A 26,778-nucleotide genomic window follows, 5' to 3' on the forward strand; every position below is an offset into this window, starting at 1 on the left:
TAAAATTGCGACATAATCGTTGGCAGTGATTCGTCCGCTAAGTGTGACCACAGGACCCAATGAAAACCATGATATGGCGGCCCACAGCATCACCGAGCCGCCGCCATGTTTCACAGTTTGGCGGAGACACTGCAGATCATAAGCTTCTTTGGGCGTTCCCCACACATAAACACGGCCCGTGGTTGGGAATAGGGTGAAGGATGACTCATCCGACCATATCACACGTTTCCAATCCTCAACGGTCCAAGTTGCATGGTCGCGGCACCATTTGCGGCGTGCGAAAGCGTTATGGTCTCTGATGAGCAGTTTGGCCCGTGCAACACGACCCCGTAAGTTCATGTCATGTAATTCGCGGCGGACTGTGATTGTCGAAACAGGGTGGGGGAGGTGCTGATTGAGTTGCTCCGTCACTTGCTCCGCAGTAGCACGACGGTTCTGCGTGACAATGCGCTTTAATACCCGGCGTGACCTGTCACTCATGATTTTCTTCCGCCCACAGTTCAGCTTCCCCGATGTGGTTTTCCCGTGTGTTGTGTAGGCCGTCATCACCATTGACACTGTCCCGCGCGACACACCTAACACAGTAGCCACTGCCGTCACACTCATTCCGCATAACCGCGCACCAACAATTTGCCCTCTTTGTAACTCTGAGAGGTCTCCCATTTTACACTACCTCCGTCTGCTGCAGCCACTGGACACTGCTGTTCCACTGCGCCTGACGTAGTATGGAGACCGGCCTAACACACCACCACCAGCAGTCCGGCGCTGCGGGCGCCACGACACCACTGCCAACCCATACATCTGACGTGTTGCCAACTACAGGTGTTTCCATTTTTCTGATCACCATCTGTATATTCTCATGTATGTATGATTGGACTCCTCAGATTGGTGGTTGAAATGGCGGCTTCTGATTGGTGCTTGAAATGGCGGGATATGATTGGTGTCCATGTTTTACTCACTTAAAATCCTGTGTCTCTGTTAAGGTTCGTTTTTACTTGTGTGATTGCAACAGTTTCTTTTATCCTCCTGTCCCAAACTCTTGAGCATTTTGCTATTATTTCAGTATCTGTGAGTTTGGGACAGGAGGATAAAAGAAACTGTTGCAATCACACAAGAAAAAACGAACCTTAACAGAGACACAGGATTTTAAGTGAGTAAAACATGGACACCAATCATATCCCGCCATTTCAACCACCAATCAGAAGAGTCCAATCATACATACATGAGTATATATATTCCATACGCTCTATTGCACCATCATATTCGCCTGAAGATGAGGACGATGTCAGGCCTCGAAACGTCGCAAGATATAACAGTATTTACCTGGCTGCTAGCCCGAGAAGACCTATTCATCAAAAAAATTGATTTAAATAAAAAAAAATAACAAAACTGATTTTACCGTGCTCTTAAGTTGCTGTCTTAACTTAGTTACAAAATTTCTAAGTTTTTTTGTGCTCATTACGTATATTTATATTGAAATTTGTAAAATGAGAAAATAAATTAAAATATTATTTTTCTCTTAATTTTACTAAGTTTAACAAATCCTAGTTTATGCAAGGTGAATTGGGTATATATCCTTTTCCACAGATGGCGTGGGAGACCCGGGTTCGATTCCCAGCGGGAGCTCATGTGGCTCGGATTCCATGTTAATCAGTAGGTCTCGTCTCATATTGCCTTGCTGCTGAAAAGGACGTTAAACTCAGCTCAGCTCAGCCTTTTCCACTGTCAACTGACTATATTGTTCATCAGTACTACTAGCATCTAAGAACAATTTGTATTCCTAAAATAATCATTCAGTATACTCTAATCCATGACGTCCCCATTAATCCCCCACTCATCATAATTAAGTGTTCCTTTACTATTTTCATAGTACAAGGGTTGGATTTTCATTAATGGCAACACTGCTACATATACTCGGGAACAAAGCAATCCATTATAATTCATACCAGCGGTAGGTTAGATGCCGATCCTCCCTCAGAGCACATGAACTCGCCTGCCCTCCTCTCCATGCGCGCGGAGCGCTAGCAGTTAAAAAACAGTTCAGATTGAGTGGTCGTGGACTACAGTCAAGCTGCATTAATGGTCGCGGAATACAGTCATGTTTACGAAGCAAGATCAGAGGAGCTGGTTAAAAATTGAATACGTTAGAAGTAGGAATGCAAAAGAGTGCTACGAAATATTGCAAGATGTTTGCGGTGTAAGTGCATCACCATACCGTACAGTAGCAAGGTGGGTCAAAGCCTTTAATGACGGACGACAAAAGGTCACAAACATGCCTCGCTCCGGTCATTCTCCGGTAAGTGAAGAAGATGTGAACGCGTTAGTGCTAGCGGATCGGAACGCCACGATTCGTCAATTGGCCAACGATACAGGACTAGCGCATTCGACTGTGCTGAAAATTCTGAAGAAGAACCTGAGATTGCGTAAAATCGCCTCAAGGTGGGTTCCACATGATCTGATTGAACAACACAAGTGGCTGTGATGTGATGCCACTCGAGCACACTTGGAGCGGTATCAACGTGAAGGTGAGGCCTTCTTACAGCGAATCATTGTTATTGATGAAACCTGGCCCAGAGCGTATGAACGACAGCTGAAACGGTAATCAAACGAGTGACGTCATCCTGGGTCACCGAGGAAAATAACAATTCGGAATACTCCAATCAATGTTTAAGCTGTATTCATCATTGTATACGACTGGGATGGTTTACGATTACACCATACCGTCTCCCAAGGACACACCGTTAGTGTAGAGTACTACTGCAGTTTTTTGCAAAACAATCTGTGAGCAGCTGTAAGACGAAAACGACGCCACTTCCTGACGAACCCACCCAGCATTCTGCATGATAATGCAAGGGCACATTCAGCAGGTGTGGTCGCTCATTTGTTGCATCGTTGGCGCTGGGAAGTGCTGTATCGCCCCCGTATTCTCCAGATTTAAGTCCCTGCGACTACTACCTCTTCCCGAAAATGAAGGAACCACTTCGTGGACATGCTTCCGTACAGTTGATGATCTTCTCCGGGCAACCGATCGCTCCATCCGAACTATGCACAGATTAGGCACTGCCAACAGCATCCAGCGACTTCCAGATCGCTGAGAACGCGTAATTCACAATGCTGGTGATTACATTGAGTTCCTCTAAAACTTCAAACCTTTTAAGTACTCTACTTCTCAAGATATACCATTGTTACCATTACAAAAATCCAACCCTTGTAATATACACGTTGAAATGTTATGTTACATATTAAGATACTATGGTCACTTACATCAACTAGTATATTACTAACAGTGGCAATTTCACTTAATTAACAGTAGTACATGATCAATTAAAGTTTTGCTATTATCTGTTAACTTCGTCTGATATTTGATACGTACTCTACGACGCGAGGGAAAACTTGAAAATTTAAAAGTGGAAATGGACAAATGTAAAGTGGACATAGTGGGCTTGAGTGAAGTGAGATGGTCAGGGAAAGATGGGATAATATCGGGAAATTATAGAATGTACTATTCGGGTGGCGATAAGGCCGAGAATGATGTCGCGATAGCAATGAAGATCGAAGTAGCAAGAAGTGTAAGCAAAGTGGAATGCTGCAGTGACAGCTTGATGTTTGTAAAACTACATGCAAAACCAGTGGATATTGTGATAATACAAGTGTATATGCCAACAACCGACCATGATGATAATGAAGTAAATATAATGTATGATCAGATTAGTGGCATATTGCATCAGGAAGGAGGAGGTAAGGTCAACGGCATAGTAATGGGAGACTTCAACAGCGTAATAGGAGGAGGAGCTGAAAATAAAGTAGTGGGACCATTTGGACTACGTAGAAGAAACGAACGAGGGCAAATGCTTATCAATTTCTATAGGCAACATGATCTGGTGGTGATGAACACGTGGTGTAGTGATGAACACGTGGTTTAAGAAAAGAAAAGCCAAGCTGTACACGTGGAAAAGTCCAGGAGATAAGAAACACTACCAAATCGATTAAGTTCTTGTGAAGCAATGCTTCAGGAATATTGTATTAGACGTGAAGACACAGCCAGGAGCGGACATTAATTCGGATCACAATCTCCTGGTGGTGGAAGTGCAAACCTGGTTAAAGTCGATCAAGAAAAATGGGAGGAGAAATCGAAAATAGAACTTTGAGCTACTAAGAAATATCGACTATGATGTGAAAGAAGAGATTGAAGAAAAATTCTGTGCAATGGGAGATACGGTTGACAATATAGAGAATAGGTGGGGAAAAGTTAAACAAATTCTACTTCACACACTCCACAATAACATTGGAAGGATGGAAAGAGCACCGAGAAAACCATGGATAACAAGCGATGCTTAAGAAGATGGAGGAGCGCAGAAGAGAAAAAACAAACATCAATGAATACAGAAAGCTGAATAATGAATTGAGAAGAGATACGGACAAAGCCAAAGAAAAGTACATGCAGCAAATATGTGAAGAAATAATGGAACTTCAGTGGCGCGGGAAACCATTTACCTGTGTAATTTCTAATAAATACGAGGGCCACTCTATATATTTTGCAATACGCAAGTACTATAAGAGATAAAGCAATGATTTTTTCGTCTCGTTACAGGTGAGATATTCGGAGTATTGAAAACATTCGGAACTGCATTGTCCAATCTATGAGTTTTGTGTAAGAATAACATTTTGATCTAAAGTGTGGTTAGAAAGAGCTCTCACGCAAAGCGTTTTGAGCCATGATTTACTGATTTTCACGTTGGCTTAAACAAGAAAGACTCACCAAAAATTGAGGTAAGCGTTTGGAGATAATGCTTCATCATATACAACGGTGTTTAGATGACACAAGGACTTTCAAAGGGGTCGGAGGTCTTTGCAAGATAAAGTCCGTGGAGGAAAACCTGTCTTCAGCAATGCCAAATTTAGTGGCTGTTGTGCAAGACAGTCTCTAAAGATCCAATGTGTACCTATGCGATGTTAGAGGACACACTTGGCATTTGATCCTCTCAGTACTCACAATTTTACACGAGCATCTCAAACTGAAAAAAGTAGTTTCTCGACAGGTACCCCATCAATTGTCCGACTTCCAGAAAGCAGAGAGGGTCAGAATTACTTGTGGAACCTTGGATATGTTAAACCAAGGTGGACATCAGCTGATTTGTAAAGTTGTGGCAAATGATGAAACCTACATCCCATTTTATGACTGCCGCACTCGTCACGAAAGTCGTGTATTGATCTATGAAGATGACCCGACGCCAATTACTGAAAAAAATGAAAAAAGCAGGCAAAAAAAAAAAGAAAAAAAAGAAGCAGGCAATGAAGAAAGTAATGTACGCACGGTCTGTATTAGGTTACAAGAACAGAAGACTGTTGTAGCAAACTGGTACACAACAGTCTGTTTACCCCAAGTTCTTAGTTCCTTGAAAATCAGAGGTTTACTCTTCCACCATGACCATGCCTCCTCGCACACTACAAAGCAAACAGTGGAGTATCTCCAGGCTCATCATGTGAAAACACGTCTACATTCCCCGTATTCGCCTGATTTGGCTATGTGTGACTTCTGGCTCATCTTTAACCTTAGAAGGCACTTGCGGGGACGTTATTTTCACACAGAAGACTAAATTGGAGGGTCGATCATGGGGTTTTTCAACAGCATTCCAAGACAATAGTTTCGTCGGGTATTTGAATTGTGGTAGGAGATATTAAACAAGTGTATTGCTGACGCAGGGAATTACTTTGAACACGCGTAAAAATTTTAATTCATAGAACATATAGTTCTCTTGTATTGCAAAACTTTGAGTGACCCTCTTATTTGTATTTCTTCCAAAAATTTCCTTGTATTATATATTTTCGATGATACTATGATACTACTATGATTGCTGGAAAATCATGCTGTGATAACTATGATTTTGTACAAGGACCCTCAGGAATTAAATAAATTGTTTGACAAGTTTAATCACATTCATCCTAGAATAAAATTTACGATGGAACTTGAAGAAAATGTTGATCTTCACTTCCTTGACATTACCATTAAAAGACATGACAATAAGTTTGTCACTTCAGTATATCGCAAACCTACTGTTGGTACAAAATATATCAACTTTAAATCATCACATTCATGGCTTCAGAAATTGAATGTTTGGTAAAACTTTTTTTAGGAGATCTCTTTTACTTTCGGACCTTCCTGAGGATACATTATTTATTAGAAATAGGACAGGAAAATGGCTTCCAAATATTGTTATTATTAAAATTACAACAGGAGATCGTCGCACCATCAACCAACAGATGCTGGAGCTGACAAATGGATTCCTCTGGTTCCACACTTCTCGGCAAAAATTAAGATGAATCTGCAAAGACACAACATCAAAATCTTAGAAGTTCATCCTAAATCCACAGACAAGTGCATAAAGAATTTTAAGCCATTTTTACTGATTCTCTACAAAACAGTGGCGTCTATCGGGTGAAATGTCAGTGTGATAAAGTATATATAGGTCAAACAAAAAGGAATATTTGCACTAGAATAACTGAACATGTTCGTACTTCGAAGTCTCGGAACTCGCAACAGTTATCTGATCTAACAACGCAGCTTAGAGATCATAACCATAGCATCGCGGAGTCATGTTTGATTGAGAAAGCAAATACAGCAACGGAACGAAAAATCAGAATCATATTTCATCATAAAGAGAAACCTATACTTAATTTGGATAGCGGAGAAATAAATACAATTTGGAGTAGTCTTTTCACTGCATGCTTTCGCCATTTAGAAAGCAAGAAAAGAGAACAGTGAACAGCAGTGTACAATGACAGTGAGTGCCTATTCCATGTGTTTAATTTTTGACGACATTTTTTTTTTTTTCATTTAATCCTTTTAACCATTTTTTTTATCTTTCCATATTCTCCTTCTTTTAAATCGTTTTAGAATTTTAACCAAGCTGAAGAAGGCTAGAAGATTCTTCCGAAAGCGCCACTTCTTACATGTAGAAGGAAACCCTGCTATATTTTCTTCCGGTGTGCATTATCCATTTTTGCTTGTTTCTCATATTTGTGTGAATATTTACATTCTATTTCATTAATGCTTATAATTGCATTTATAAAGCAGAAAGATGCGTTTGATGTATGCATGTTTCCCCAGTTAGTTCTAACCGTGCCCCGAAATAAGCTGTTTCAAAATGAGACTTTCTATCCTACATATCATGCAATATTTACAACTTACGAAAACGTGAATTTTATTGTTCCGTTTGTTAACACATAACCACCCAAACGAGTAACATTTCGGTTCTATAGGGTTACTTATTAAAATGTTTTAATAATATTTATGCCTCACTTAAGTTTCTTGAGTTCTTCAATTTCCTCTACTGCTCTTCAAAAGAGAATGAATGAAAGTTGAAAATCTCAACGTAAATACCTGGGATTCTTTTTCTGGCAGCTGTTCCTTTCGAAAAGACAGCAACTGATAATTACTGACTGAATGTTGGATGATCATTTTATATTCTTATCGGTTGTGTCAAATTTCTCATTCAGACGTTACGCCACAGCAGAGATCTATTCATTCTTACTTCTGGAAATTTCGTACCGCCTTACATTAGCCAACTACCAAATATTTTTAAAAATATGTCGATTATTTACGAACAGTCGAAAACAATATCGAAATTCTTCATCAGGTATAATTGTTAATATGGCGTATGAATTTCTAACTACATGCTTATTTTCATTTATTTCAGTCTAATACCACACCCATTCAAGTGTCCCTGATTTTTCTAGAGATTTTAAATCGAGAAGTCTTATAAGTATTTGTTTTGGAACTAAAAAAAATCAATAAATACCAGTTCTAACAGCGATGCATTAAATTTGAATTGACATGTGTAACAAATATTACACTTTGATTATTTCATCATATCTTCATGTTTAAAAGAATAAATAGAAAAACATCTGGACTGAGTTTCAAACCCTCGATCTTCAAGTTACGGAAGTTCCCTTACGAAGACTCAGACGTTCCCATCACGCTCGGCTACCGTCGCACACGTGCTTCTTGGTTGTGTCTATATAAAGAACGGAGGAAAAATGCAATTCCCTCTGTATTCATCTGTGGGAATTGTAATGGATCTAGGCTCGCTTTTTTGGATTTAGTCTCTGAAAGGGTTTCTAGATTTTTGTGAACAGAAGTGTACCAGGACTAATTGCTCTAAATTCCTATTCCGATCTTCCTTCTTTCATTCGACTGACGTCCTTTCTGAGGTGTTGATCGATTTTGATGTCATCCTCTTCCTTCAGGATAATCCAGAATCCTATCCCAGAACTGGTGTTCGTTGTTTACGCATATCTTTGGTCAGCATTAATTACCTACAGAAGGATATCAGGTATATTGAAAGAGTGCCTACTCGACTGAACATTTTCTTATATTGAAATCTGGGTTGAGAACCGACTAAAAATGCCTTTACCATACTTGGCATAATTTTAAACCTGTCTCTTGCCCTGCTATTATTGTTTCAATAAAATGTGCAAGAAAAAAATTAATATATGTATATACATTTAACACACTCAAATAAAAATTTCATAGTCTTTCAGTGAGACGTATTCACACCTAAAGTTATTAATTTTTACCGTATATCTTTTACATTGTAACTGTTGTACTCATGTCAAAATATTTAGGAAAAAATACGCACCAGCAAAGTTTGTAATCTATATTCCAAGAAGTGTTTTGAAATATTGTTAATGCATTCTCACACTAGAAAAAAAGGTTGCTTACGATATTTCGTTCTAGCTTTTGAGTATCAGTACTTTACATTACTATCTGTTGTAGAATAGTGTAGTTCTAATTCGTACTTTTCTATCCTAGTAAAATGCTCGTGTTTCACTCGTGATTTCGTAAAGAAAAAATTTTTTTTAATATGTTGAAATTAAAATAGCTTCAACTACTTAATTTGCCACCGGCTGGTTTGGAAACTACAACTTTTTTTTTTTTTTTTTTTTTTTTTTTTTTTTTTTTTTTATTTCATTGATTCTATAACACCATTGGTAGTAAGATTGTAAATGATCCCGTATAATAAGTCGTGTCTGTACTTGTGACTCTCTGTTTACTATTCTGGTTTTCTAAATTCGAAGTTGAATCGAGATTTCGGAAGGAGCTAACATTCAAAAGCTGTTACCCAAAGTACTGTGCTTCTAAGTGAATACCGTAATTGCGGGCTACTTGGACCCTTAAGGGGCTACTTGGACCCATACCAAAAATTCGTTTAAAGTCCCATATGCAATGCAATAATGAGTGAGTTCAGAGTTAGATCCGTTAGATGGGATCACAATGCAGGCGTACACACATTGAAACTATTTCTGTGGTAGGCTACGATTGAGCAGCATCGGTTAGAAAGGTCGTTGACGAAAAGAGTGTATTTATTGACCGCCAAACTTTTATGTGTGGGCACTATTTGCAAGGAAGTGGAACCAATGCTAAATATACAGATAAGTAGTTACATATAGGTTAATGAAACTGACATGGTAAACTTTCTCATATACAATAAGATGTGTGCGTAATTGCTATGAAGTGTGTACATATGACCTGGAAAACATGGATATTTTGTCCCACCACATCTTTTGTTATCTTTATCCCACCCCATCCTTTGTTATCCTTATCAATGAAAAATAAAGGTCTGTTGTCACGTGTCACACAAGTAAGGACTTTTCATTATTTCCTTAAGGATACCGGTACAAAATGGTACATCAATATAAAAGATTGCCTGCAGGTCGAAAATATGCTGATTTTTCATAACAGCTTGAAGAATGTTTACCAGCAATTCAGTCGGGGAAAATGTCGCAAAAAGAAACAGAAGTTCACTTCAAGATAAGTCGTTCCACCATAGAAAGAAGATTAAAGAACAGGTCAAGGCAAAATCCGGGCCATCTGAAAGTGTTCACTGAAGAAAAAGAATTAACCTTCGCTAGTCATCTTGATAAAGTTTGTGATTTCGGATTCCTCGTTAATTAACTTGATTTCAGATTTACTGTGAAGTCCTATTTTGCCATGTATGGGAGAACTGTCATTGCTTTCTAAGACAATCTTCTCAGTCGAGATTGGGTGAAGTTATTTTAGAAACTGCACCTCCAGTCAACGACTAGATTCGCTGCTAATATAGATAGGGCTCGTGCAGCTGTAGAAGAAAACGTAATCAGGTATTAGTCATTATATTTGGTAGTACCTCTTAACATGTTCTCTTTGTGGTTTGCAGTAAATAAAAAGTGTTGTTCTTGGAACACCTACGTCCTACTTACTTTCAGAGCACATTTCAATGGTTTTCTGTAGAAAAACATGAGGGTGGGTTCAAGTAGCCCAAACGCGAGTCTGTCTTGGACCAATTTTTTACAATAATCGCCTGTGCTTCGTTTTCAATATATGTAACTAAAACTGTCCTCGATATGTACAATAAGGCCTGTAGTTCCACTTAATATGGGTTATGACAATAACTTGCTTGTTTTCGTGGATGAAAACAGGCCGAAGGAAAGAATTTATTACAAAATTGGGTCCAAGTAGCCCGCATTTACGGTACGTAAATTAAAGAAGTAACTTAACAAAAGTTACTTTCTTATTATATTGTTTCAGTGCTTATTAATATGAAAATCTTACAAGTATCGTACGATTCTAAGAAATTGAGAAAAAAAAGGAAAGGAGGAAAATGGAATGGCATTCGATCCGGTGTTTGTAGTCTTTCCTATACAACTTTGTAGTCTATCAATCACTACAAAGTACTGTACACATTTACCCACGAGGACTCCGTTTGATGAGCTTCCTACTTTTTACTATACATTCAGATTTTCTAATCGTAGCGCGCTGCTTCGAGCCTCAAGAAAGAGTTTTTCAGTTTGTTTATTTGTGTACGAAATGTTCATTACAGAAACTAATATGTGTTCGGTAAATGTTCTAGATACTATGACCAATAGATTCAACATCTTAGTCCCATTGCTCCAACCCTTTCATCCTTTACGCATTTCTTTTAATGGAAGTTTTGAATTTCTTTACGCTACAAAAATCCGTCGAAAGCTTAATTGCTAGGATTTACTCAGTCGAGCTTAATTTTATTTTGTACTTAGAATTGTATTAATTTAAAACACTTTTGGAGGACATTGTCATGCAAGAAATGCTTTCTGTGATTTTCATGTACTGATCATTCAACTTTAGCCGAAAGCGGAGGGAAAAATGTAATAAATCTAATGGTCGTGCACCACAGCATACTTGAGCAAGATTTAATGAACATAGGTGTACCTTTTTCTCATATTGTATATTGTAAATGCATTTAAAATTTTATGATTGCTTGGGGCACTATTTAATATTATTCAGTTGAGCTATTTTTCTCATGGTTTACTTTGGTCTGATATGGAACCATTTTAAAAGGTTAAACTCAAGAAATCTCCGACGTTGGAAAATAAGAACTATATGAGCAGAAATTTATATCCGACAAAATACAGGGCAGCGGGGCATCTTGTGATTACATTAAAATCTGTTTTCAGTGTGTAAAAGTCGTTCTTTGGAGTCTTATTCTCTCCAGTTTCTTCTCGTATGGTGCGTTTGTGGAACTTTAGTTATTGCCGCTATTGAACTTGTTTATAACGCCATTCCTGATTGAATATTTCTTTCATGATTTGCAAGAGTGTTTTTTTTTCTTTCTTTCTTTAAGTAGTACTAGTTACGAGATCATTAACGTACCATGATGATGATCATATTTTGCAGATAGCGCCTGGAACGTCTTCACACACCCGAATTAGATTAAGTGGGAAAGGCATTAAGAAAGTTAATTCTTTTGGATATGGTGACCATTATGTGCATATTAAAGTAAAAGTTCCGACGAAATTGAATGAAAAGCAAAGAGCTCTTATCCAAGCATATGCTGAACTTGAAGAAGATACACCAGGAAGCATTTATGGAGTCTCCAGAACCAAAGATGGTATGTTCATATTATTCATGGTTTCTTTGTATGAAAAAATTAGGAATAAAAATCTCTTTGCTCAGGTAATATAGAATTAAATACTTCTCAGGTATAAACAAAAATTCTACTTTCGTTTTTTAAATCATTCTGATACATATTGGCATAAAGATGAGTAATTTTTGTGGGCACGTTCGGATCGTATTAGTAGTTAATGCTGATAAACTCGTATTTTCTTGAATTAGATCTTCAGGAACTTCCATCACAAATAATTGATAAATGAATCTCATTCCGTTTGAACGCTATCTTCTGACTTATTTTTAGTAAAAGAATGAGCCTCTTGGATGTTGTATAACAACAGATGAAAGTAATAAAGATACACCGAAGTACGATTAATTTTTAAACGCCTTAATGAAAGGAGAGAATCATTAGTACTTTCATGTCTTATGCACCTATCCAAAATGTAGACAGTATTCATGTGTAAATTTCAGAAATAACTGAATATATTTTAAAATATTAAGATCGATATTCACATATGTTGAGCTTGAAATTTTTTCCTTATTTTTTTAAATCATCATGTTTTAGGAAAGTTGACACACCAAGGTCAACTCAAAACTTCTAAACGGAAAATGAGTCCTATGCATTCGCTTTGACCATTGGTGGTGAAACTCCGAAGATTGCAACTCACATTTCAGCCTCCATCCGTTGGCATGAGAGTGGAGGCGAGGTCCAGTTTGAATGTGAAAGTCTGATGTGAGAGAACTAGTTTGGAGTTGTAAGGAGGTGACATGTTGAGAATACCCCTCCCTCCTCTTTGTAATTAGTAAATTGATCTTCGTGAATATTTAGGCCCACTGGCATTATCATTATCTGAATGTTTAAACTTTCCGAGGAATTTACTATAGGTTAATTTTTTAAACTCCATATCTGCAGTGGGTATACAGCAGAGGTTTATGACAAGAAATTTGATATATCTTCATCTATATCAAAAGATTTTCTGCATTTCCATAGAGCGCTTTATTTTTACGTATGTGGTGCGCATTTACATTCAGCGAAGGAGGTGAACATAAGCAGGACTATATCACTTCTTGCTATGTTGTGACTCGTATCATTTTCGGATTTATATCCAAGGTTTTGTACTTTCTTTAGGTTTGAACAGCGTCAGTCAATGTTTAAAACATTAGACGATAATTTATGCAGAAGATAACATCTGAGACAAATGTGCTAAACATTTTCTCATGTGGTCTGTAAGCAATTTTTGAATGTTTCATTTTCACTGGGCTTATGTCGAGTCACTTCATGTATAATCTTTACGGCACACATTATGGTACCTTATTTCGGCTGCTATGAGATCCATATCTCGAACCTGTAACAGTAACGATGTATCTTCCTTTCGAATAGCTGCTTCTTTAATGATACGTTCAGCAATTCTAGTAACGCATGTCACCAGCGATTCCCATGACTCCCCTTTCCCTGCTTTCGTGATCCCCATTTTCGCTGTTACTGGCAAAATACGCACTGTTACTCGGAAAACAGAATGTTTGCCTCATTGTCGTGCAGCAATACGCTTCAACTATGGCGAATTATTCACCAACAGTGGATACAATTTTTCAGCACATTGACGTAGCGATCATGGTAATTTTGTGAAACTTTGGTAAACCCAGCAATAGACCGTGTTTGTTTATGTCGTATTCTGTAGGAATTTGAACGCAAATTGATGTTAAGCGGTACAGGTTTGCAGTGCCGCTGTTTTGTCGCAGCCCTTTGACCTGGAAAATTCTATGGAAGCTATTTTCGATGAAGTTTCTTAACCTCATGTCAGTTTTGTTTTATGGGTAGTGTATTACACAGATTTCGATTTTTCACAACAGCAATCCCTTTTCTTGTTGCAGTGGTTGTCTCTCCAACTGACTTCTTTTTGTTTGCCATTTTTGTCAGAATATTTGAGCTAACGTGCATTTCAGGGGAAATGTGTTACTGTTACCAACCTGCAAAGAAACAAGAACACAAAGAATATAACAGATTGTTTAGCATTACTGCAATTCAGAAACTACATACTATTTACTATATTAAGTGCGATTATCTGTGTGCATATGTAGTAAGAATACATGCAGTATGCAATAACTTCGAGAGTTTTTTGATAACTTCACATACCAGCAGACATGTTTGGAAGTTGTATTCGTTGTAGAACACCAGAACATCAAGGATTTTCACAAGAACATAATGTAACCGCACAACAGTAAAATTATTGCTTTGAAATATTTTCTATTATACCATGAACCAGCAAACCATAAAACCTTCCTGGAGGATTTCTCGGTACCGGGAATCTTGTCATAATATAACGAATGAGAAAAAACAACTAGAATATTTTTATCTCTTCTTTTTGATAGAAAAATGAAACTGAACATTGACACAAAGTTCCATGAAAATCGATTATTATGAACCCTGTGGTAACTATAAAATACATTTTTTCTCTGCTGCTATTTGATGGATCAAGATGAAATTTTCAGTTTAAAGTTGAACATAAAATAGGACACATAAATACATTTTATTATTCACCTAGCTTGCAATGTTGCCACGTAATACGTAAAAGGATCGCGAGAATGTTTTTAGGGAAATTTTATTAAATATATTTAATTATTCTTTCTTTGTACATAGAAATGTCACGTTCATTGCGTAAAATTAAATCACACACTCTTACAAATCAATCGAAGTATAACTTATTCCAGTGTGCAGTACAATCACTTGGCTCTTTAATTGCACTAATGTTCTTAAATAAATTCAATAAATGACAGTATTGAAAATTTCTGGATATATAGCTGGATATAGTTATTTAGTTTTTTTTAAAAAAATGAATAGAAATTACACACACAAAATATTCATAATTGTTGCAAACCAATGCATCAAAATGCACGTAATCGATAACACGACACGTCTATCAAAAGGAAGTGTTCTTAAATTCATCAGTAATTTCATCTACATCAGTAGATACATTTTTTTTAATTCCACAAAAACAAGAGCAGGCCTTCCAATCTATCCTGCTTCTGAGTTGCTCTTAATTTACTTTTAACTTAAGTAAGCGTGGAGAAAGCTCTCTGACATGTGCAGCTTGTGACAGGTATAGAAGAGAAGCGCTGCATTACACAGTAGAATGCAGTAAGTTTCTTCTTTCTCAAACCATTGAAACACTCCTGTAGCGTAACAGAAGAATTTCCCTTAGGTACAGATGATTTTCAACGAACTGAAAAAGTTCATTACTGAATTCTCTATGTGTGTATGTCTGTCCGTCTGTCTGTTATTTGCGATTTTCTCAATTTTGAACCGTGCATTCGATAGAGTATCAAACACTATCTGACAAGTAACACTTCCCAAGTGTAACACTCCGATTTTGATAAAATTTGACAGGTAGATACTACACATGAATAAACGAATACGTGTTTTATATATTCTGCGGAAAAATGGTTTTAGGGGGCAAACGCCCCCACACAAAATTTAGAATTTGACGCCCGAAAGGACAAAACAAGTGGACCAAAATGAAGGAAATTGTGCACAGATATTGTAGACGTAAAATGAGGGAATGCGGGTTTCTTATTTTCCTGGAAAAAACGGTTAGGTGGGGCACGGACCCCTCCAAAACATTAATCACCAAATACCAAAGTGCTAATAACAGTATGCCACATGTGTGTAAAGGAGATGAAGAATTGGAACGAAACTTTGTGTAGGGACAATACGGGTTTTATATTGTCTGCTGAAAAGCTATTTTAGGGGGCAGAAGCCCCCACCTAAAATTTTCAAAAGGCAGGAAGAAGTGCACCGAAGTGAATGAAATTGTACAGAGATATTGTAGACATAAAATAAGGTAATAATGGTTTCGTATTTTACTGGGAAAAAGCGGGTGGGAGGGGCACGGACCTTCTAAACCGTTGATTACGAAATATCAAAAGTGCAAATAAGTATACGTCAGAAGTTCCTAAAGAATAGGGAGAATTTGCAAAACAATAAACGAAACTTGTTTTAATTTGTGCAGAGTTGAGGCCTAGGCCCACTCCGAAAAAAAAAAAAAAAAAAATATTACTGTAATAGCGCATGAAGGAAACCTAAGCAAATGAAATTGTGTGTAGATATTGTATTTGTAAAATAAGGCCTTTCGTGTTTCTCAAGTGTCCCTATCCGATTTGCTTCAAATTTGGCACATCAACAGTAAGTAGGAAATAAATTGATATCTGTCTTTGTTTATGCGGAAAAACATTGTAAAGGTTAAAGGCGCCTCCTGAAATACTACAAAATACGCTACACTGTTTGTGCTTACTGTTGATCTGTCAAATTTAAAGAAATCGGATGGCCTTTTGAATCACGAAAAACCTTATTTCACATATCGAATATCTACACACAATTTCATTCGCTGCGGTCCATTCCTTCCGCCACCCAACGCTTTTTTTTTTTTTTTTTTTCTTTTAAAGGAAAATACGAAGCCCGTATTCGCTCATTTTATTTATGTCTACAATATCTGTGCAAATTTCATTCACTTCGGTCCAGTTCTTTTGGCCTTTCGGGCGTCAAATTCCAAAATTTTGGGTGGGGCTTTTGCCCCCCAAAAACTGTTTTTCCGCAGAAAATAAAAAAACCCATATTTGTTTATTTTTTGCATATTGTCCCTACACAAAGTTTTGTTGCAATTCTTCATGTCCTTTACAAACGTCTCACGTACTGTTATTAGCACCTTAGGATATTTGGTGATCAAAGTTTTGGAGGTGTCCGTGCCCCGCCCGTTTTTTTTTTTTAAATACGAAACAAGTATTACCTGATTTTACGTCTACAATATCCGTGCACAATTTTGTTCACTTTGGTCCGCTTGCTTTTGCCTTTCGGGCGTCAACTTTCAAAATTTTAGGTTGGGGCTTTTGCCCCCTAAAACCGTTTTTCCGTAGAAAATAAAAAACACGTGTTCGTTTATTTCATATGTAGTATATACCTGCCAAATTTTATCAAAATCGGAGTGTTACACTTGGGAAGTGTTACTTGTGAGAAAGTGATTCAATTTTTCGCGTTACTATTACTGTACCCGAGATATTGGCCAAAAAATGGCCGATTTTCAAATATTTAAGGAGCCATATCTCGGGAACCGTAAGTCATATAGAGATCATACTGGTGCTGATCAATACCTAAGAGGATGGTAAATATTTTGGTACCAAATAGTAACCGGTAGCCACTATCCAACTGGTCACTGGTTTGGCCAGTGGCCAGTTGGCGAGTGGCCACCAATTAGTATCGGTACCAAAATATTTACCGTTCTCTTAGGTATTGATTAACACGAATATCATCTCTCTATGACTTAGCGTTCCCATGTTACTGGCCAAAAAATGGCCGATTTCCAAATATCTAAAGAGCCATATCTTGGGAACCGTAAGTCATATAGAGATCATACTGGTGTTGATCAATACTTAAGAGGATTGCAAATATTTTGGTATCAAATAGTAACCTGTGGCCATTGATCAACTGGCCACCGTTCCCCAGATATTGGCTAAAAAATTTGAATTTCAGAAGATTTAAGGAGCCATATCTCGGGAACCGTAATTCATAGAGAGATGATATTTTACGAGAAACAGAAGGTGGTGTGGATAAAAAGATTTACTTTTACATATAGGAACAATCACAGTTGTCCTTCCCGCTCCATCTCTCCATTTTTTAAGTTCGTTCTGGCAATGCTCTTGGAGCATTCTCAACTGGTTCTTTCTGAAGTCTTACTTCTGGTGCCAACTCGTCGCCAGACAATTTGAATGCTCTAGCTAACAGAGTTATTTTTTCATCCTTTACATTCAAGTCAACCAGATTACCCACGGCATTGATGATCCCAATAGTTTCTTGAATAAATCTCTCATCAATACCACAAACAACTGAGTCTAGTATTGTGAGACAAAAGACGAACTCAAACGATCTGACTTGTTGGTTTAGTTCATTTCTTTCAGCTCTCACATCACCCTGATGACTGTTTCTAGTGATTTCTTCCAAAGCCAAAGTAGTTGCAGAGTAGTTCTAATGCTTTATAATCGTAAGAAGGTAACACAAGTTTGATGCATGTAATATTGCTCCGAGTTAACTCGGGCTAATAAAAGACACTTTTTTTCAAACTGAAATATCTTGTTAAGTTGTGGAACCAAAATTTATTCATTGTAAGCAATGCCATGTAATGTAGTTTTGAAGTAAACAATAAAAAATTTGTATTTTTGACACCATTTGGGGAAAAAAAAAGTCGTAAGGCAAGTGGTTAATTCTACCAGTATACCTTGTGCAAACATTATCACCCTATTCTCAGTTTCAATCCCATTATCATAAAAAAGAAAAGCCTCCTCTTCAACTGTTCCAGTTGTTTTGCACCGTCCTTCAATATGGAGGTCTTTCAAAGATGCTGGTTCTTGTGGATATTTCTTACATCGCCTACGTTTTAACGTACACTTTATAATCTATAATCTCTATATATAAATTTCTACTTATAATCCCAAAGCTTCGATCGCATGATATAAAGCTGTCTTCTCACAAAAAGAGAGAAACAGGAATTTGTGTGTTAGTTAAAAGCAAGAGATGTTATGCGTAATGTTTGATTCCTGCTATTATATCGGAATAATTGTCTGTTGATGGACAAGCATCACAGAACAGATAAATATGTTCATCATTTGTGCTGTGACGTGTGCACATTTGTGCGAAATTAATATGATTAAACTGCTTACCCACAACAATCCTGCTCATTTTGCTGAAACCGCTTTAACTACGTTTAATATATGGTAAGTTTATTTCTAGCCGATTTTATTAAATTTCATTTGTACACATTTATATTTATCCTTTTACCACATAATAGTTTAATACTTGCACTTTCACATTCACAATCAGTATATCATACTGTAATTTAGACATCATCATCATGTTGACTAAACGACAATAAAATCACCTATAATTTATTCCCAATAAAAGTCGTTGGACAAGTGTTACAAGCCCTCCCCACTGGTCTAGTAACTAGCGCGCGCGTCTTTGGTGATTGATTCCCGGTGGGAGAGCACTGAACGACAGTGTTTCGGATTCCACGTTAAAACTATGTCCAAGTCTCATATAGCCTCGTGGGATAAAAGGGGACGCTAAACGATAATCAATCAATCAACAATATTTCAAATTTCAGCTGCATAAACAACATACGTCTGGTGGGACTGATTAAATTCATTTTGTTAAAGCAAGTGTTTTAACAAAATTTCAATATTAACCTGTCAGGTATTTACAGGTATTAACTAGTCACATAACACACTTTCTTTTCTCTGAAAATAGATGTAACAATGAGGTGCATCGTGTACGCCTTTACAGAGATTTTGACTACTTCAGTTTTCCACAAATTACCTCGATTCTGTGCTGTTTGATTTTCCTTGCTTGTTTATGGTTTGTAATAGCATTTCAGTGTTAAGTGACTAGATGAATGTCTGCTGGTAAATGCACGTGTACGTATCTTCTCAAATAACATTGTTTCCTTATTGTCAAGATCTTTCTCTTTCTATATGGTATAGCGTACGCGTCTTCGGCACCGAAAACTCAGGTTCGATTCCTAGTTAGGATTCACGTGGTTCGGATCCCACATTAAACTGTAGGCCCACTTCTGATATAGCCTCACTGTTGAATGGGACGTTAAATAGCAACTCAACCAGCTAACCAAGTCCTTATTTTCAATAACATGCAGTAAAAATTTCCTCTCAAAAATGAATGCAAGAAAGTGCGCGTGTCTTGTGCGTTGAAAAATGCTGTGTTTACTTCTATGGAAGCCTTGTAGAGTGATTTGCGCTTCAAATCCGGGTTGCGGTTTCGAGAAGAGGTGCGGAACACTTGGACATAAGAACGGATTAGTATGTGTCATGAATGAACTCTCAGTAGTTAACTGCCTCATTAGCTCCACTGAAAAATTTAAGTCCTAAAGGGTGCAAGTCTTGACCCTTTACATCCTTTTTCTTGACCAAACTGGTCACTTATTCTCAGCATTGATGAACTGATTGTTGAAGGACGGCTTCGAGAATTCGAGTTTTGCTAGTGCAACGATTTGATCGATGATTAATCAAGACAGTACTCCAACTGGGGATCAAACCAAGCGATCATGATGATCAAACATCACCTACAAAGCAGGATAAATCTCGTTGTATTCTGAAATTTTGTAAATGAAAGATTATTTACTTTGTGTGAAATCTTTTCTTATTAAATCACTGAACTGTAAATATAACAAAGTTTTTCACAATATAGTAATAAAAGCAAAATACGAACGTATACTTCAAAATTAACAGAGAATTATTTATCATTTGCATTATGTTTCCTGAAGTATTATTTGTTGTTTATGCCCCTAATACAAAGGATTGCGTGTATTGCTATTACGATTGCAGAAGGTCACGTAGCGATTGCAACAAGTTGATTATTGCTGAAAATTTCATGGCTTAACTTTTTAACTACACTGTACTTATCAGATATGTTCCATTTTTATACGAGTTTCATCCTTCAATAATTGGAAAGTTTCCAGTTGATGAAAAATCCACAAAACGTACCAGCACTGCTGTTGCGTGGATCATTCAATGGTGCTTCGTTCTACTCTGCCTTCTCTCGCGCCACGCAACTTCAGCCACCAACTTGGATGCGTTTGGATGTGTCTGTATGAAGTGCTGTGCTTGGGCGGGGACGAGAAAGGTATGGAATTAATATAGTAATTCTCGTACACACAGAATCACGCACTTCACTCTGTATTTATTTTTTTTAAATATTGTAACATTTTTTTTAATCTTATTTAAATAAGACATCTCATTTGCATTAGAATTCTATAATTTGTTCCAGGGGAAATTTAATAGCACTTCGAGACAAACCAGATTGGTTTTGCTTTTTGCAACGGAGTAGTGAGAAACATTGTTCCTTGTTGATTCATGGTGACCTTGTGAAGCAACTTAAACTCTCTATATGGAACACTATTACACTTCAGTTGTTCACTGAACTGTTCCAAACCAAGTCTAAAGGCGATAATCAATAATAATAAATATATTTTTTTTAAAAATAAAAATATAAATTTCAAGTGTGGCGTATTGTCCTAATTGAATGTAACGGTTCCATTACCTGTTTAGCTTTGATCATCGTCGTGTTCTTTTAAGATATTTGGGAAATACTTTCCCCTCCGTCATCCCATCATTCACATCCGTGGTTTTTGAGCATTTGCGCTACATTGGATATGAATTTTTGCATTTAAACCAGTGGCGGCAGGTGGATTGTGGTTTCGGGTGTTGCAGTACGAACGATCGGAGACAGAAGATATAAAGTGGACTCATTGACTAATCAACATAACTTTCGATGCAAATGCTATGTGACATGTTAAATTAAATAAACTTCTGTTTTTAAAAAATAAAAAAATGCAGAACATTTTATCCGATGAATCACCGTATTTAGTTAGTAAGAATTCTGTTCTCTTCTGTTCTCTGGAGCAAATCTGCCTAATACATGCTAGTTGAACTCTAGTATTCTTATGAGCTCCTTCGTGGCTAAGCGGTAAGCGTACGCGCCTGTGGCGTAAGAGACCTGGGTTCGATTTCCGGCGGGAGCTCATGTGGTTCGTATTCCACGCTAATCAGTAGGTCCACGTCTCATAGCCTCGCTGCTGAACAGGACGTTAAACTCAAAATCAACTCAACTCAACTCTAGTATTCTTATTGTCAGTTTTTTTTCGATGGAAAGCATAACCAATGGTGATACCCTTTCTTCGGACATTCAGTTCCTTGAAAGTATCAATTCTTTTTAATGTTAAAAAAAAAAAATTCTTTTGCTGACGCCATAGGTACAGTTAATATTAATTTTAGAAGTTTTGTAGATTCACTAAATAGTTTTTCTAGATTATTGCAAACAATTCATTCTAGCAAACTCAGTCCCTGACAGTGATCCGAATTCCTCTTCAGTGTAGACTAAAGAAAGTTCGTAGCAGATATTAGTGTTACAAAAAAATGTATATTGAGCACGCTTTATTCATAATTTATCTAGGAAAATTTAAAATAAATTGTGGAAATGTATCTAGTGCATACAACATTACTGCCATAAGATGTCCTGTAAATTTAAACCGTCTTTCTCTCTCTCTCTCTCTCTCTCTCTCTCTCTCTCTCTCACACACACACACACACACATAAGCATAAGAAAGGCTTCAGACCTATGCCTTCCCGCCTTCATTTCTTCGTGCCACGGAGCGTTGCCACTCGTTTCCAAAAGTATCCAGTTGACGAAGTGGGAATAAGCCATTTGGCAGAGGCTTTGGAAATTTGGGAAAGCATTTACGATGGAAAAACCCTGGTTTTAAAAAAGTCACAGAAACAATGGGATCAAATTATTCTAAATGAGGTAATCGAACACGAAATAGTCGCTGAAAACAACATTGAAAGTGCACGCATCAAAGCTTTAAGAGAGAAGGAATCAGGAGCATGGCTACAGTCAAAACCATCTATAAACGTAGGGACATTCTTGAATGACAACTTTTTCAAAATCTTCATAGGATTGCGCTTAGGCCTGAATATTTGCCATGAATTTATTTGCACCTGCAACAACAAGATGGACAAGAAAGGTCTTAATGCTTTGAGTTGCAACAAAAGTGGAGGAAGATTTGCACGTCATAGCGAATTAAACAAGATAATCAAAAGAACTTTTGCAAGCATCGACTTTACAAGTATATTAGAACCTCCAGGAATGTTCAGGAACGATGGTAAACGGCCAGACGGAATAACATTAATTCCGTGGAAAAAGGGTCTAAGATTAATCTGGGATGTCACATGTGTGGATACGTTTGCTCCATCTTGTCTACAATCCACAAGTATAAAAGCAGGGAGTGTAGCGGAAGCGGGTAGTTCACGCAAGCACTCAAAATACTCTAAACTTAAAGAAGACCATCATTTTATAGCCTTTGCTACTGAAATAACAGGTGTCTTCAGCAAAAAAACAATTGATTTTTTGAAGGAACTAGGAGCAAGTCTGACAGCAAAAACAGGGGTCCCGAGAAGCTATCAATCTTTACTGCAACGTATAAGCGTAGCCATACAAAAAGGCAATGCTGTCAGTATTTTGAGTTCCTTCCCTTCTTCCTATAAGCTTGAAGAAATCTTTTACCTCAGATAGAACACTTTAATCTGGCATAAGGAGAACACGCGTCAAGCCTGAATCCCTAAAAATAAACCCACAAAACACTGATCCCTTCTATAGTCGACGAAGGGCATACCATGCAATATACGTGAATCAGTAGGGAAAGACTGATGATTCTTTCTACCAAAAGAAACCAAAGAACAAAGGAAAGGTGTCCCAATGAATGTTCTTTAAAACTGGAAAGCTTTACCAAAGTTTTATAAACATCAACAATCTTAACTTTTTTGGAAAAGAGAAAAATCTGGACGTGAACATGCAGAAACTGAGGGAAGGCCACGATTTCCTAGATAACTTCTAGGGAAATAAGATGTACACAGGTGGAAATTCTTTGAGAATCACTATGTTGACTTGAAGAACAACAATCCTAATTTTCCAATTCTCATCAGGGAGAGCAGCGGAATTCAAGCAAAGATGTTTGCCAGATCTGAGCGAGAAGAAGAGGGCAGCGTAGTTTCGAAAAATTTGTAATCTAAAAAAATTAGCCATTGTCTTTGTCAGGTTTCTAGCTTTTGTGTTTTCAGCTGTTGTGTTGTATAGTTTCTCCATTAAATCTTAATTATATCGAATAAATATACTGGATTTACAAAAAATCATAAGGTTGTGTGGGAAGGGGCGGCAAATTATGTAGAGCACAGGGGCGCACAATTTATAAATACTGGCCTGCAAACATTTGCTTTTCGTTTGTGATTGATTGTTTTGAATAATAAATCGTTTGTTTCGAAAACATAGAGTAAAGTTATTATTATACAATACAAAATTAAGTTAGTGCGGGCAGTGTGAAGTGGCCCTCTATCAAATTTCGATTCAAAACCAAAATCAATAGCATGTTTTTTGTTGGTTATGGATTCTTTTGAAGAAAAAAATATTTTGTTTCAAAAACCTTCAAGAGATATTTATAGAACAAAGTTGGGGGCAACTTCACACTGTCCTCCCACTTTCAAATTTTGTTTTAAAACCGATCTCAATCGTTTTTTTTTTTTTTTCGTTTGCTATTGATTGTTTTGAAGAAAAAATTGTTTTTTCGATAAATGTACTGAGATATTTACAAACTGGACTGTAGTTAACTTTTGGATTGGGTGTAGCTAACTTTACTCTCGATTCTCACATTTCAATTTTGATTCAAAATCCAAGCCAATCGTTTGTTTCTCGTTTGTTATTGATTCTCTTGAAGAAAAAATTGCTACCTTCAAAAATTATAAAGAGATATTTACTCTTTCACCGTCATTTCCTTACTTTTAAATTTTGACCCAAACCCAGAACCAATCGTTTGTTATTGTTTTGAAGAAAAAATATTTATTTCGAAAATCATAAAGATACGTTTACAAAACATATGTTTACAAAACAAATTTGGAATATGGCCAGATTTGCCCTGGTCCCTCTACTTACAATTTCGATTGAAAACTAGAATCAGTCGTTTGATATGGGTTTGTTGTTGATTACTTTGAAGAAAGGTAGTTTGTTTCGATAAACATAAGAATATATTTACGATGTGTTTTAAATGAAAGTGGTTTGTTTCTCGATTGTTGTTCTTTGTTTTGAAGAAAAAAAAATCGAAAAACAATAAGAGATATTTACAGAATACATTTGATTGGCTACTTCACACTGCTTATTCTACTTTTAAATTTCGATTCAAAGCTCAAGTCAAGTTTGTTTTTCGTTTCTTATTGATTAGTTTAAGAGAAAATAGTTTTGTTTCGAAAAAATATTAAGAGCCATTTACAAAATAAAGTTGAGTGGGCCAACTTCATACTAGTCTTTTAAATTTCAAATTTCAATTTTAAAAAATCAATCATTTGATTTTGGGTGTTATTGATTGTTTTGAAGAAAAATCGAAAAGCATTAAAATATTTTTATAATAAAGTTGGTGGTCATCTTCAGGCAACTTTATAAATGTATATAAAAGTAGTCTCACAAATATCAAATATGACTAACTTGTAAGATAAGAAAACTCTGTTTCTGTGTGTGTAATTTTCTACATCTCCTCCCTAATGTTGGTAAATAATTTTTGCTTTTTTGGCAATATAATTGTATTTTTCCATATTTAAACGATTGAAATCTAGTTTTAATTTCGTGAAAAAATCATTGTGTGGCAAATAAAATTCATGTTCGACATCAGAAAATTTTATCTACTGTGTATCGTAAATACTGTAGTTTATCTACTGTGCAAGGTTGGCAGCCTTACTCCGCATTTAGACCACAAAAACACAATGTTGCAAACTAAGTAGCACGTAATAAGACATTAATTGGGCAAGAACATTAATCATGTGACGATTAAAAGGAACCGTATGGTGCATTTTCTCATGTCAATTAGGAATTCGTGTTCATAAATTGAATGTCACCATTAACTTACACTCGGTTTTAAGTATTTGATTTAAAACACCGGTTAAATGACATTGAAGTTTTCACATAGGAGATGGTGACACTAGTGCTCTCAACGGGTCGGTCGGGTCGGGTTGAATACCGACTCGACCCGACCCGTGACCCGAATTGACTGACCCTACCCAACCCGACTCGTTTGAGAGCACTATGGTCACGACACTGAGTGAACGCCAAAAGGCACTCCCATTGGAATTAAACCCGGACCACGTGTACCGAAGTCTTACACTTTAACCACTAGCTAGATCAAGCGGGAGATTTGTATATGCATCTTAATGAATATTTGACACTTTTGAGGTTTGGTTATTTCTTTTTATAACTGATACCAATGTCCGACGTGGGAGAATTTTTTTTTTTTCTTGCTTTAGTTCTAGGTGACGAAATTTTTCTTCAAGGTCAGTGTCTCACCTGCTCGGACGGCAGGGGGTCTTCTCGGAAGGCAGTAGCAAGAGTCTCTTGGCGGAGACAAAAGGAAATCGTTTAACTACAATGATAAGGGTTGAGGAAATTGTCCAACCCTTCAACTTTCATTCGAAAATAGGTTCTTATGATTCCGGGACCCGCGCCAATTTGATTTTTCTTTCTCGGCAATTAAAACGTATTTTACGGTATATATAGTTGCAAGTAAGAAGATACATAATATGAATTTTGTAATTTAAAATTTAAAAATACAGTATGATAACACTGTTCAACAACGAAAATATAAATTGAACAAAATCAGCTGATTCTTATTGGTTTTGTGGTGCTGATCACGAATTTGAAAGTTATTTTCGAATATTAGCTCTACTTTTCGTTGTACAGGCATGTCTAATAATAACGCTTTAAAAATAAATATATTCGCTTCGTTTGGGGTAAAATGTTACACTGATCCGGCAACACTGGAGAAACTATATTAACGCTTGGTTTCATTGTGTTCCTTATCTCAGTAGTGTTCTGCTATTGTTAGAAAAGACAGGTTTAGTGCAGTTATCAGTGTTTTGGGTGTGGCGTTTGTGTAGTGCAGGACATAAAAATACAAGTACAAGTACGCGAAAATACTGGTATTTTGAATGTATATTTTTAAATAGTTGTCGGAACTATTTCAAGTGACATTTTTGAGGATTTCAATAAACAAAAATGCCGCGAAATTGTGTAAACAGTGCGGATAGCTTCTGCTACGTGTGTGGGGAAGTGACATTTTCGTCACAAAAGCAGACTAGAACACCACTAATAAGAAAAGCCTATTAATATTACTTTCGTTGTAAAATTGGAGACCAAGGTAAATCTTGGGCACCCCACATTGTGTGTATAGAAAGCGCGCTCAGTCGATAGCCAGTCGGGAGACTTTGAATTTAGCACAAAGAAG

At 36.9% G+C, this 26,778-nt stretch overlaps 1 protein-coding gene across 2 annotated transcripts in view; it reads left to right on the plus strand.

Moving 5' to 3' along the window:
- Positions 1–26,778, plus strand: part of LOC145680918 (dnaJ homolog l(2)tid, mitochondrial) — a 226,478-nt gene that overhangs the window by 156,586 nt on the left and 43,114 nt on the right. For both annotated transcript variants that reach the window (XM_081752079.1, XM_081752080.1), the window contains exon 7: positions 11,693–11,906. In XM_081752079.1, the coding sequence (XP_081608205.1) occupies positions 11,693–11,906 (214 nt within the window). The remainder of the gene's footprint in view (positions 1–11,692; positions 11,907–26,778) is intronic.

This window comes from Thermobia domestica, chromosome 3, assembly GCF_964235325.1.
Source record: "Thermobia domestica chromosome 3, izTheDome1.hap1.1, whole genome shotgun sequence".
Lineage (NCBI taxonomy): Eukaryota > Metazoa > Arthropoda > Insecta > Zygentoma > Lepismatidae > Thermobia > Thermobia domestica.